Source organism: Pteropus vampyrus, unplaced genomic scaffold, assembly GCF_000151845.1.
Source record: "Pteropus vampyrus isolate Shadow unplaced genomic scaffold, Pvam_2.0 Scaffold461, whole genome shotgun sequence".
NCBI lineage: Eukaryota > Metazoa > Chordata > Mammalia > Chiroptera > Pteropodidae > Pteropus > Pteropus vampyrus.
Window position 1 is genome coordinate 1,284,542 of NW_011889242.1, and position 13,992 is coordinate 1,298,533.

General features: G+C 36.0%; 1 protein-coding gene across 1 annotated transcript in view; it reads left to right on the forward strand.

Annotated features, from left to right (window-relative positions):
• The window catches only part of MGAT4A (mannosyl (alpha-1,3-)-glycoprotein beta-1,4-N-acetylglucosaminyltransferase, isozyme A), a 92,348-nt gene that overhangs the window by 47,596 nt on the left and 30,760 nt on the right, over positions 1–13,992 (forward strand). The window contains exon 4 of the mRNA XM_011381959.2: positions 2,857–2,990. Within this exon, the coding sequence (XP_011380261.1) occupies positions 2,857–2,990 (134 nt within the window). The remainder of the gene's footprint in view (positions 1–2,856; positions 2,991–13,992) is intronic.

Genomic DNA, 13,992 nt, shown 5'->3' on the forward strand with positions numbered 1-13,992 from the left:
AAAATGGCTTCTCTAAACATGCCATCTGAACTTAACCCGAGACTAGTAGGGAGTAGACAGTTTGCATTATAACTTTATACCATTTGTGTTTGCAAATGGGGCAGCATGTATTTTGCCTTTACCATAAATGGAATCTTCGAACTCCATGTAAGTTAACCTTTCTTTGGAATGCTTTGTGTCATAGATGTTGTACATTTATTCTTTGTTCTAAATATTTAAAATACTTTTACTGTAAATCCTGAGATAGATTAAAGTATATGGAAACCTGCTTCCAGTATAACGCATCCTATCTCCAAGCATCTTGGGATAGCACTGTCAGAACAGATGTCCTGATTTGGGGCCTCTCCCCCTCACACGTGTGGTTCTCACAAGACGGTCCCCAGCCACACACTCAAGTCACCATTCGACCTCCTCTTCTGTCTCTCCCAGTCTTAAACCTCATTGAGGAGAGTCTCTGAAATATGCCCCAAATCCACCCATGCCTCTTCGCCTTCAGACACCCTCATTCAAACTACCATCTTTTCCTTTAATTACTGCGGTCACTCCCTAACTGATCTCCAGATGCCTTTGCTTGTAACACTTTTGTGTCTTTCCACAAAATTTGGAAAATTTTTAAAATTACAAATTGGATAATGTCCCTCCCCTTCTTACTACTTTGCAATGGCTTTCTCTTACACTCAGAATTAAAACTAAATTTAAGGTTTTATGTGGTCTTGACCCCCTAATTCTCTGACTCTAGGCCCATTCTGCTTTAGACACATTCTGTTCTAGCTGTTTCTTAGCTATGTTAAGATCATTGTCTCTTCAGGGCCTTGCTATTTCCTCTTCTGAAATGTTCTTTCTCTGTTCTTTCTCATTGTTAATTACCAGCTCAGTTGATATCAGAGAGGCCTTCCATGACCCACACTATACAGGTACTTCTCCCTTCCCTCCCCCACTACTCTTTCTAATATTGCCACGTTTTAGCTGGTATAGTACATATTACCCTCGAAGATTGTATTATTTTATCTTTTCCTCTCCTCTAGAATATTCCAATTAGGCAAGGACCATATCTGTGTTTTTTACTATCATATCCCTATCAGCTAGAATAACACCTTCTATTTTAACAGGTTTTTAGTAAATACGTTCAGAACAAATACAACAAATCTCTTTTTGAGCCCTTAAACTCTTTTGTCTCAAAATGGAAGAGGAGAATGTGGAACTTTAGGGACATCCCTTAAACTCTCCTTATCTGCAGAATCATGGTGGTAGACACCTTGATCCATGATCTTTAAGCTTCCTTCTAGCTTTAGAATTCTGTGAATTCTAAGTATGTTGTAGTATCCCCAATAAATTGTTACATAATTAAGACTTAATTGTTTTTAACATTTGCAAAGTATTTCTCTACCGATATATATGACACGTAGGATACTAAGACTTCTTAAAAGATGTTACTTTTTAGAACTTTCTGTGAAATACAGTTTTACTATAACAGTATATGCATTCCTAAAAATTATTGCACTATGCAGAATTGTGTACAATAATATGAGAAAAATGGGGTTAGGATTACAACACTCAAAAACTTTGTCAATTACATATAAAAAAAGGTAAGAACCTAGTAAAAAATGGTGGCACAATTTTACACACGTTAAGTGATTAAGAAATACAAAATTACTATAATATGTATGGTATTCTACCTTGAAAAAGACCTGGGGTTTGCTTGTTAAAGTGAGCTTCAGAAGGACTGCAGCTTGGAAGCTTTGGGAAAGTGGTGCAAGGCTCTCTGAAATATGGCAGAAAGTTGTAACACCAGATGTGGATAGGTGTGGTTCATAGCAACACTGCAAGCCGAAGCAGCTGGTAGATGTTGGAGGTGTATGCATTTTGTGTATTTCTATGCTGCTCTGTTCTGAACTCAATTCAAATGGGTACAGTTTTCTGCATTCACCTAGTGAGTTCTTGTTCGAGAGAAAAAAATGCGCATAAGCAAATTTGAAGTTAACGTACTGAAATTGTTTCCTAATATACTAAGTGATGTAGGAACATATTTGCATTTCAGAACAAGCATTATATTAGAACTGAAATTTTAGAGTCAAAAAAATGGTTGCATAAATAGTACGCAGTTTCCACATATCTCACTCAGTTGCTGTAAATGTTTACATCTATGTAACAATAGTACTGTGGTCAAAACCAGGGAATTTACTTTGATGTTATACTGTTGACTAACCTTAGCTCCTATGCGCATTTTGTAATTTTTTTTTTCATTATTATTTTTCTGTTCTGGGATTCAGCTCAGGATCCCAATTCACCTAATTGTCATGTCTCCTTAGTCTTCCTCAGTCAGGGATAGTTCTTCATTCTTTCTTTGTCTTTCCTGATCTTGACACTTGAGAGTCCTGGCCAATTATTTTGTGGAATATTCCCCTAATTTGGGTGTGTCTGATGCTTCTTCATGGTTAGACTGAGGTGATGTGTTTTTGACAAGGAAACCACAGAAGGGGCGTTGTGTTCTCGGTGCATCGTATACATGAGATGTGAGACGTTAATCTCTAAGATGTGTTTAGTGTTTCTGAGGTTTAATTGTATAATTAAATATGTTGTTTATACTTTATAGTCATTTGTTTTTAATGTGAGTTTAATATCCTTCATTTATATTGGTTCTTTAACATTATTTCTTATGGATAAGCCATGTGGAAAAGGATTATAGTATTATGTATATGTCTGTATATCCTTTGATTATTTTTCTTTCTAGTATATTTTGATCCCTCAATTATTTTTATCAACGTGAGCGAGTATAATACTTTCGAAATAGTGGTGTTTTTCTGTGTTGTCTTTGTAAAATCTTTTTATATAATTACTATCATTATTTTATTTCAGTTTCAATAGTAATGGGAATTCCTACAGTGAAGAGAGAAGTTAAATCTTACCTCATGGAAACTCTTCATTCCCTTATTGACAATCTATATCCTGAAGAGAAATTGGACTGTGTAATAGTAGTCTTCATAGGAGAGGTAATTATTTAATTGTTATTTTTTACTACATATAATAAGAGTTGAAACAATAATTGAATATTTGAATATACTTTTATAAGCATTTTTTTTAAATGTGATGAGTAAAGTCTACAATAATATATTTCATCTGATAGTTTAAGTTATGTCGTTTGTTATCTTGTTATGTTTGACTTAACTTCTGTCCTGCAGTCACAACCCAGGAGTAGCATGCCGTCCTCAGTGGAGTCACATCACATACATAGATCTTTGAGAACAGTGAGTCCCCATTTCTAGCTCTAGGACCTGAATTTGGAGATTTGCACTGCTGTTCTTTGGGAGTTTTGATACCTAAGAGAGGTTTATCCTAGGCCAGGGTTTTGTCATCTCTATTCTCTCCACCCCTTCTCCATCCTCCCAAGTACTCCCTTTTATGCAGCTGTCATTATTATTCAAAAAAGTATAAATATGTGAATGAGGAATATTATATTACTTGTATTTTAGTTTCTTAAAAAGATCTAGGGAAAGAATAAATCTTGAGCAAGTTTTTCATAAATAATGAAAAAGCACCCTGGAGTAATTATTTCCTTAATTATTATATGGAATTTCAGAATGTGAAAGGATTTAGAACATCTTCTGGTTCTGGCCCACTGATTCCCACCTTTTCAGTATTTCCTGTATCTTTCTAAATGAAAATGTTCAGAACAGTTACAGATATGTGTACTGAAAATTTGCATGCTCTTCCTCCATATAGATATAAATATTGATATTCTGAAATATAGCTTAAGAAAATATTCCTGTGGCTTGTATACATATATATAAATGGATATGTTCTATATATATTTTAATATCAGGGACATTTTTTCATGCCGAAAAGAAATACTACAGCATCATTTTTTTATGGCTACAAAATATTCCATTGTATGGTTTTAACATAATTTAATTTCTGATAGATAGACATTTAGATTGTTGCCAAGTTTTTACTATTATTTTCAACATGGTGTTGAGCATTACTATAAATCAATCTTTGTGTCCTTTGTGTAGTTACTGAGGTAGGATCAATTCCTGAATGTGGAATTGCCAGGTCAGAGTTCATATACATTAAAATGTTCATACGTAGCCAGAACACCCTGCAGAAGTTGAGCAAGTTTATTCCTCCTCCAGCAGTCTGACAGAGGGCTGGTTTCTCTGTTCCTGTGCTCTACTAGATACTATCAGTCTTTAAATTTTTTGTCAGTGTGATGTATTATATAAAAATGTGATACAAGTTTTGTTTAATTTGGATTTCTTTACCGCATGGGGTTAAATGTTGGTTTATAGGTTTTTTTGACCGTCTGTAATTATTTTTATAGCCTTTGCTCATTTTTTTTGGTGATTTTTGATTCATAAGAAATTTTCATATTTGAGAGGAAAACTTTTTGACATATTTGTCTTTAGCATGAACTTCATTTGTGATTTTTTTGTCTTTTATAGAAATTGTATATTTTAAGTAATTGCATATTGTGTACCAGTAGAAATTGGTGCAACCTCCTTGGAAAGCACTTTGGCAATAGGTACTAAAATTTAAAGTATATCCTGTGACCCAGCATTCTGCTTCTAAAAATTAACCCAGTAGAAACATTTGCAGGTGTGCAAATATAGCACACAGACTTATGTATTACAGCTCTACATGTACATTAATTTTTTAAAAATGGAGAAAATGGTCATAGCAGGTATCTTGAGAATTAGGATTATGAGGAATGCCACTTTCTATTGTATGCAATTTTATAAAATTAAAAATTTTTTTACAATGAGTGTATTGATTTTTATTAGAAAAAAGCTCTAATAGTATAAAAGGAAAAAAGCTATATTTATACACTTGAAAAACAGCTTTCAGTGTATAGACAGATAAGTGCATGTAAAGATTCAAGACCCTCTTGCCGTAGCCATTCATCTGATCACTAAGATGTGATAACACTGGATTTGGAGTCAGACGGCCTGTGTTCAGGGCCTGGATTCTGCCACTCACTGCCACTTGAACAGTTAGTTTTTCTTTCTGCAACTTCAGTTTCTTCATTTCTAAGATGAGAATAATGTCACCGAGCCTTAGAGGTCACCGGTGTTGCAGGCACAGCAAGCTCACACGGGAGTGGCGGTGCGTGTTGGAAGCATTCTGAACTCTGGAGACCCCGCTCCTAAACTGCAGGATTTGTACGCTTAGCTATATGGAATTTTTATAGTTGGAAGAAAATCTGCACTGAACAGAGGAAAAAATTTACAGAGTTCATTGAATTGCCTTTGGGCAATTTAAGATTGCTAATTACTGCATTTGGTTTTACCTTGATTAGTACCTTGAACCGAAGTGTCTGGCAGCCTGGGGCCCATCTAACACTAGTAACAAGTGTGTATTCTGTGGCTTTCACTCGATCTATACATGGGATAGTTTCTAGATCTAGATCTCTCGCCTCTCCCTGAGTTGGTATTTCCAGCTACCTATTTGATGACATTATTTGAACTATTTTATGGGTAACTCAGTCTGTCCGTAACTAAATTAGTCTGCTTCTTTTACAGGTTTCCCATCTGTTTATTAAAAGTTCTTTACCTCATATTGTTAACAGGTCTGCGCTCTAAGTCATCCTACTGTCAGTTCACTCCGTGGACCTGTGTGTTCTCAGTTCCGTTTGTGTTATTCCTTAATCTTAAACGTTACCGCTTCCTCTCTCTTTCTTATTTATCCTGTAGATCCCAGCTCATCCCCTTTATAAAACTGTCTCCCGTTTGAAATTAATCTAGAGTAAATAGGCAAAAGTAAATTTATTTTTTACAAACGTTTTCAATTTTTTGTGAAGGACTGAATTATCTCTGGTCCACTTTAACATATGAGGAGTAAATTAAGAATGCAAAAGAACTGGAGAAGATACACATAGACAGCAAAGGGTAGCATAATCTCTTCGTCCCTGTTTGACTTTCTGTTCTTCGTATTCTTTTTTCTTGAAAGAGGGACCATAAAATGCCCCCGTAGGAGGAGATGAGAGACAGAAATATAATTATTAGCTGTATTTTGTTCTTTGTTTCTCTCTGGTGATTTCTCCCTTAGGGGTCTGTTGGGCTTATATGATGAGACATGCAAGGTTTTAGCCAGTTAGCTCGATGCATTATTTGAAAGTTCACTGACTCCAGTCTGGAATTGCAGAAGGAGTTGAGAGGAACGAATTCTAGTTGTTCTGACAGACGCATGAAATGATTCAAGTGTGGTTGTTCACTTTTTAATTGTTTCATTTTTGTTTCTGGTTTTACTTATAATTTAATTATAGTTTTGTATTCTAATGATCTTTTGTCTGTTTGCCTCCTAATTTTTTGTTATATATTTTATGCTATTATTTATTAAAGTTCTTGTTATACTGTATCGTTATTTATATTATTTCTCATTTATGATCATTTCTGACAAAGCATTTTCCTACATTGTACTCTGGATTTTAGGAAAAATTATTTTTCCTTTCCCATTCTTATATTTGGAGAATTCCCTGTCTTATGAGTCTTGGTGAAAGGAAGTGCCACCCTCCAGCCAGGGAAACTGAGTGTCAGATGCCTGCTTTACCAGTCCCAGCAGCCAAGTGGCTAGTCCCATCCTGGACTTTGAGTGGAGCATCATTATTTTCAGATGACATGGAAAACCCAAAGGAATAAACAGACACAAATGATTAGAAATAACGGGAATTTATCAAGGTGGTTGGATATAGGATCAGTTTATATTTCTATGTACCAGTAACAGAAAATAAGAAAATATATTTAGAAGGAATATTTTTCTAAAGAAGTGGAGATTGCGGACAGTCCATTCTGGTGATAACCAGTGGTGGGGGTAGTGTTGTCTTTCCAGGGGCCACAGGGGCAGAGTCCAGAGGCATCAAGGACTGATGGTGAGGGCTTTGCAAGCTGTGGCTTGGGAGCATTCTGTGATATCAGGCCGGTCCAGCCTTATTTCTGCCACCTTCCTATCCTGGTTCCTCAGGCAGACTGGAGGTTTTGTGAATTCTCATCATCTTTTAGTCCCTTGTTCTTCTGACTGTTCTGCCCACGTCAGTTTCTGTTGGTTGCAGCTAAGATCCTGACTGATACAGGTTGTATCTTGTTCAAAAGCACCTCAGTTGCCACCTAAACAGAACAGTCAACATGGATTCACAGGGTAGGTGGCTACATGCTGTTCCAGGTGAAAGGAAAAGACAAAGTGAGTGTTGGAGGCAGGCTTCAGGAAGGATATTGCCTAAATCATAAAAGCCACATTGCTGATGATAACCAATAAAGATCACTGAGAATTTGGAAAGACAAGTTTAGGTAGCTCATCTTGATATCATTCTAATTATTCACACTGTTTCTGCAGTTTGCCTAGAAACATCCCAAAGGCATGTTTAAGTTTTAAGTTTCTAAACAGAAGAATTCAAGTTGAAATTCTGTAATGAAATAGTAAATTCATCATGTTAGAAAAGCACCTAAAGATGGTCTCTGAAAAACTAAGTTTAGAGAATTTCCCCTTCATTGAGTGTTTAATATGTGGCATGAAAACAGTTTTGCTTTTTATTGAGTTGTCTCGTTTTACCGTTGTACATATTTTAGTTTGTATTTTATAGTCAGAGTGCCTGACACCTTTACTAAGCCTACTTTAAATTCTTTTATTTAAATTGGGTTAACAATGCTTGTTAGTCAGCTCACCTATGGGCAGAAATTTGCAGAGCAGGTAGATTTATAAATGAATTCAGAAATTGAATAACCAGAGAGAATTGATTGAATTGCTGTGGGGTTTTTTTGCTTTTTATTTTTCTATTATATATTTTATTTACTAGGAATCATTTCCTATGTACTTAAATTTTTTGGATAGATTATACAATCATATGCTTTAAAAATTATAAATGCGTGTGTTGTATACCTTGAAAAGTCTTCCTTTAGTGCTGTCCCCTAGCCACCGATTTACCATCTCCACTGGCAACAACTATTTGATTGTGGTTGTACCCATTCAGAGGTATTTAACGGGTATATATGGGGGTATTCCTTCTCCCTATTTCTGCATAGATGGTATAATATTAACTTTTCATATTAGAATATAAAGAGCTATTGATATTTCTTGTCAACTTTGATAAAATGTTTTCTTAGAAAATTTTACATTTTATCCAGGTTTTAAAATTTGCTTTATACAGAGTGGAGCAACTCCCTGATTTCATTGTGTACATGTGTATACTTGTACTCCTCCCTCTTTTTGGATTTGTTAGTTAGTGAACCTGTTTATATTTATTATTCTAAAAACTATCTTTGGGTTTATTATTATTTCTCTTTTTTTTCTAATTTATGTCTTTTAACATTTTTTCTGCTTTTGTTAGTTCCATTTTATACTGTACAAACACCTCGTCCCAGATGCTAAATTGATTTATTTTCATTATTTTTGTTAATGTAAAAATGAATGTTTTTTCTTTTGAGCATTGTTAGCTGTATCCCATAGGTTGGTATCTTTGATTCTCATTGATAACTATGTGTAATGTCAGTGCAGTTGGGTGAACACCATATAATTGACTTAGTCTTTTCTAGTTCGACAGTCTATGTGTTACCTGAATGTTTTGGAACATTTTTACATCCCAGAGCACCTGGGAAGTGCAGTAGCATCAGCAATGGATAGTAGCCCTCTCTGTAGTCATGTTTTCTCAAGCTCTCATAATTACCTGTTAGTCTTATTTTTAATAAAAGCAAAGGTACAGATTTCATTCTAAGTATTCTTTCACTCATTGAACAAGTATTTATTGAAGTACTGCAATGAGGAAGATACTAGAAGAAATTAAAAATCTTTTTAAAAATATCCATTAGATGATAGATTGTGCTTTTAACTTGTAGTCTCACATTACACAGTAATATTTGTCAATTTTAAAATAAAGATTTGTATTTTTTTTGTAAGTATCAGTTCTACGTGCACATGGTGTAAGAGTCTAGTAGTTCCACAAATTTCTTTATAGTATTAAACAGCGGTCTCCTGTCTTCACTTTTCCAACCCCCCTTTCCTTTGCTTTTCCCTTCCTCATTTCTTCTCCCTCTGAGACCTTTTGGCTTTTTTAGTTCCTGCTGGCCAGCCCTCAGGTGAAGTGACTCCCTGTCATGCTAATCAGGGATGCTGTTGACATTATTCTTTGATCGTTTTAAAGAACAACTTTTAGTTTTATTGACTTTATCATTTCTCTGTTTTCTGTTTCATTAATTTTCACTCTTTGTTATTTCCCTCTGCTTGCTTTTCGTTTGGCTTGCTCTTCTTTTTCTAGATTTTTAAGGTGAATGCTTAGACTATTGGTTGGAAAGGGTTGTTTTCCCTAATATAGGCAATTTAAAGCTATAATTTTTTCTCTGAGCATCACTTTAGCTGCATCCCATTAATTTTGATATGTCAGGTTTTTATTTTCATTCAGATCAAAATACTTTCTAACTTGTAATTACTTCTTTCACCCATAGTTTACTTAGAAATATGTTTTTTAATTTTTACCTATTTGTGGATTTCTCAAATTTTCTTCTGTTTGATTTTTAATTCAACTCCATTGTAGTCAGAGGACAGACTTTGTATGCTTTCAGATCTTTTAAGTTGATCAGTATAGTAGTCACCCTTGTCCGCAGGGGATATGTTCCAAGACCCCAGTGTATGAAACCACGGATAGCACTATACCCTACATGTGCTATGTTTTTCCTGTACCTACACACCTTTTCACTTAAAGGAAGCACTCTCTGGCTTCTCTTCAGAATATCTGAATTGTCATCATCACTATTATGTTTTGGGGCCATTATTAAAAAAAGAGTGACTTGAACAAATATTATGACACTACAACAGTCAGTCTGATAAACAAGATGGCTACCAAGTGACTAACAGATAGGTGGCATATAGAGTGGACACACTGGATGAAGAGGTGATTCACATCCCAGGCAGGATGGAGGAGGACAGCATGAGATTTCATACGTTACTCAGATGGCATGTAATTTAAAACTTAGGAATTGTTTATTTCTGGGATTTTCCATTTAATATTTTCAGACCACAGTTGACTGTGGGTAACTGAAACCGCGGGAAGCAAAGCCGTGGATAAGGCGGGCTCCTGTACTTGTTTATGAAACTAGCACATGGGGCCTGTGAACAAGGTTCCAGGGTATTTCAAAGCTTGTTTATGGACTTGCATGTGGAACTTACCCTGGACAAAGTGCCATGTGTGCTTAAGAAGAGTGAATTCTGCCGTTGTTGAGAGTGTTTGTAGATGTCTCTTAGGTCAAGTTGATCGATAGTGCCCTTCAAGCCTCCTGTAGACATGCTGATTTTCTGTCTAGTTGTTAGTTGTTTCTGTTCTCGATTTTAACAGGTTACTGTGTTAGTGCAACAGTATTTTGGCCTGTAATTTTTAAGCAGCTAGATTTTAAGATGTTTATTTATGCATTGGTTGTAAATTGTAAAAATGTCGATTGGGAAGAAGTTGTATGTGTATATAATAGCCCATAAAATTCGCTTGTAATTCGACGCATATTTACTGAAACAGTGGCGGTAAGTGCTAGGTATGCATGTCATTGAATAAAACAGAGTCTTCGCCTGATGAAACTTACATTATAGAGGACAGATAAAAAACTAATATATAGTGTGTAAGATGGTAGTGAGCCTGTGGAGAGTAAATCAGAGTGAACAGGAAAAGGGAGGACAGGGTTGCAGGGATGGTTTATTAGAGGTCAAGACATTTGGGCACAGACCTGAGGACATGAGAATGAAACAGTTTCAGCAGAGAAATAGCCCTGAGGCCAAAATACTGCTTGGCACATTTTGTGAAACAGCATGGAGAGGCCTGCGTGGCTGGAGCAGAAAAGGTGAGGTGGTTAGAGAAGGAGTGAGGTGGACCAGATCACGTAGTACACTATAGGCCATTGTAAGAACTTTGCTTTTATTCTAAATCAGAGGACTGGGCCACATAGCAAATATTTAGGCTTTGAAAGCTATACAGTCTCTGCTGCAGCTATTTAACCCTGCTATTCTAGCCCCAAAACAATTGTAGACACTACTTAAATGAATGGGTGGGGTTATGTTCAAATAAAGTGTTGTTTTACAAAAGCAGGCGTCGAAAACAGGCAGCAGTTCTGTTTTGCCAGCTGCTGCTCTAATTAAGATGTAAAGTCATTTGAGGGTTTTGAGTAGGGAAGACACTTGACTTTTTTTCTTTAGGGCACTTTAAAACAGCATTTTGAAATAATTTTAGATTTACAGAAAAGTTGTAAAAATAATACTGAATATTCCCTTCACTCAGCTTGTTCTAATGTTAACTTAGGTAGCTTAATTTTATGTGACTTAATAAAATGCTCAAAACCAGGAACTTAACATTGATATAATACCGTTAGCTAAAGTATAGACTTTATTAAATTTCCATGTTTTTCCAACTCAGGTCACTTTTCTGCTTCAGCATCTAATGCTGAAATACCACATGACTCCTTAATTTCTTCCTATCCATGACAGTTCCTCAGTTTTGTTCTTGTCTTTTATGAACTTGGGCACTTTTAATGAGTACTAGTAAATTATTTTGTAGACTGTCTCAATTTGGATTTGTCCGATATTTTCTCATAATGAGATTGCAGTTATTCATTTTTGGCAAGAGTAACATGTTTTAAAAGGCTTACGCTTGTTGCTTTGGTAAGGGCAGAAACAGGATTATTTAGAATTGCAATAATCCAACAGGCTTGAACTAAGATAGTTATGGAGGCAGTGAGAGGTGGTCAAATGAGCATCAACAGAGTAGGAGAAGGAAAGGAAGAAAGGCTATGGTGGATATATTGGAAATGAAGAAGTCTTTTTTCCTCCTCTTTCCTTTTAATTTCCTCTTTCTTACTCTTTCAACAGCTTGACCATTTTAGAAACTAGCAAAGCTAATTGTGGTATTTGTTAGCCTTTTTGGTACATTTGCATTAAATTAAAGTATTATAATTATTAGGTAGGTAGGAATAGCTTTTTCTTGGACCATAGGGAAATAAAATTTATTATGAGCTGCCTGCCTTATTCTCATACATGCCTATCCTTTTAGTCTTTTTGATTTGTCACTTGTACATATTACCTTTCTAGAATTCTCATTGGTTCCTTATTCTGTAAAGTTGCACCTGTTCTAGCTGTGATGGAGTTAGTAAAGACTGGACTTACCTTATTGCTGTAAGGAACTAGTAAACTGGACAAAATGTAGATTCATTTGTTTTCAGACACTAGACAGCAGACTGAGCAGGATGTGATTCCCAGAGAGAGAGAGAGAAAAATAAATGCAGGCAACACGATTGCCCCAACTTTCTGCCCAGAGACACATTTCAGATCATGTTGCAGGAAGCAGAATCCTAAAGACAACATCTGGAAGTTGCAGAGCAGAGTTCCAGAAAGGAGCATACTACACAGAAAATGATGGTCCCTTTGAACCTTGATTGTTTTGGGCCCCACATGCACAGGCTGGAACTCCACAAGTCTGGGAGAAGAATGATCGGGGGGCTGTAAGCTGGACAGTTCCCATCGCTCACACAGGCCAAGGTCTGACCAGCTGGAGTGGCCCATCCTTCGTAATTATCTGGAGTGTTCAGAGGGGTCAGCACCTTCATGTGAGGGCTGAACTGTCCTTAAAGTGGTCATTCTTTACCAAACCAGAGCAGAGCTTCAAAGGGATTAGCTGATCCACAAATACCTGTCTGCTAGAATCAAGCACAGTACTTTTTAAAAGATAACAAAATTGAGAAACTCATTAATGTAGAATTTATAATATCCAGTATTATATAAAAATGTTAGAATGCCAAGGAGCAAAAATAATGTGACCTTTTACCTAGAAGAAAATGTAGCCAATAAAAACGTATTTACAAATGGCAGATAAGGACAATAAAACAACTATTATAAACATTTTCAGGTACTTAACACAGTGAGGAATGGAATGGAAGATATGTAAAAGAATCAAGTGGAACATAAAGTAATAAAACTACAGCGTATGAAATTAAAAATTCGCCGCAAGTTCTTATCAAATGAGACACAGTAGAAAAGGTCCATGAACTTAATAGAATCTATCCAAAATAAAATAGAGAAAAAGACTGAAAAAATAAAGAACAAAAAATAAAGAACAGTGCCTCAGTGACCTATGGGATAATATTAACTGGTATACCGCACGTGAAATTGGAATGTTAGAGGGAGAGAATAATGGCTGAAATTTTTTCATATTTGATGAAAAGTATAAACTCGTAGATTCAAGAAGTCCAGCAAATCCTAAGTAGAATAATTACAAAGAAAGCCACTCTAAAGTATGTCATGATAAAATTGCCGAAAACTGGAGATAAAGAGATCTTAAAAAGAAGCCAAAGAAAAGACACTTTATGTACAGAAAAAGAAAGGTAATAATATTGTAGAGCAGACTCTTGCTAAAAAAAAGATGCAAGCCAGAGACACTGGAACAAACTCTTCAAGTGTTTTCTTAGATGAATTGTCTTATGTTTCGTCAATCAACATTACACGGTGTTCATGCTACATAGAACCTGATAACATTCAACTGTTTGGGCACCTTTAAAGAGAGGAACTTCATCCTCTATCCCTTATTCAGGTGGGCAACCTGAGGGCCCATCCACTGTGCTCGCTTACCTGCCATGGCTTCCTGCTGTGTCACAAGCCCATTTTGAGTCCCAAGTAAGTCCTTTAAGATCATGTATAGTTTCTTTCAGAACTTGTTAGAACAGGTAGAAAGTGAGTAAGGGTAGAGAAGACTTGAACACCATTATCCACCTATTGATATAAAGTCGTAAGATGTTATTTAGGAAGTCACCGTGATAGGTAGTGGTTATCATCTTATTTTTGTGGCCTCTTTCCAGAGACCATCTTATAACCTCTTTGGCTAATGCAATCTTTGTGTCTTACCAGGACTCATCCCAGTACAGCAGTGTGATCAGGGCTTTTCAGCATCCCATTAATCATGTGTTCCTAGGTGTGTGTGTGTGTGTGTGTGTGTGTGTGTGTGTGTGTGTGTGTGTGTGTGTGTGTGTGTGTGTAGTGTATTTA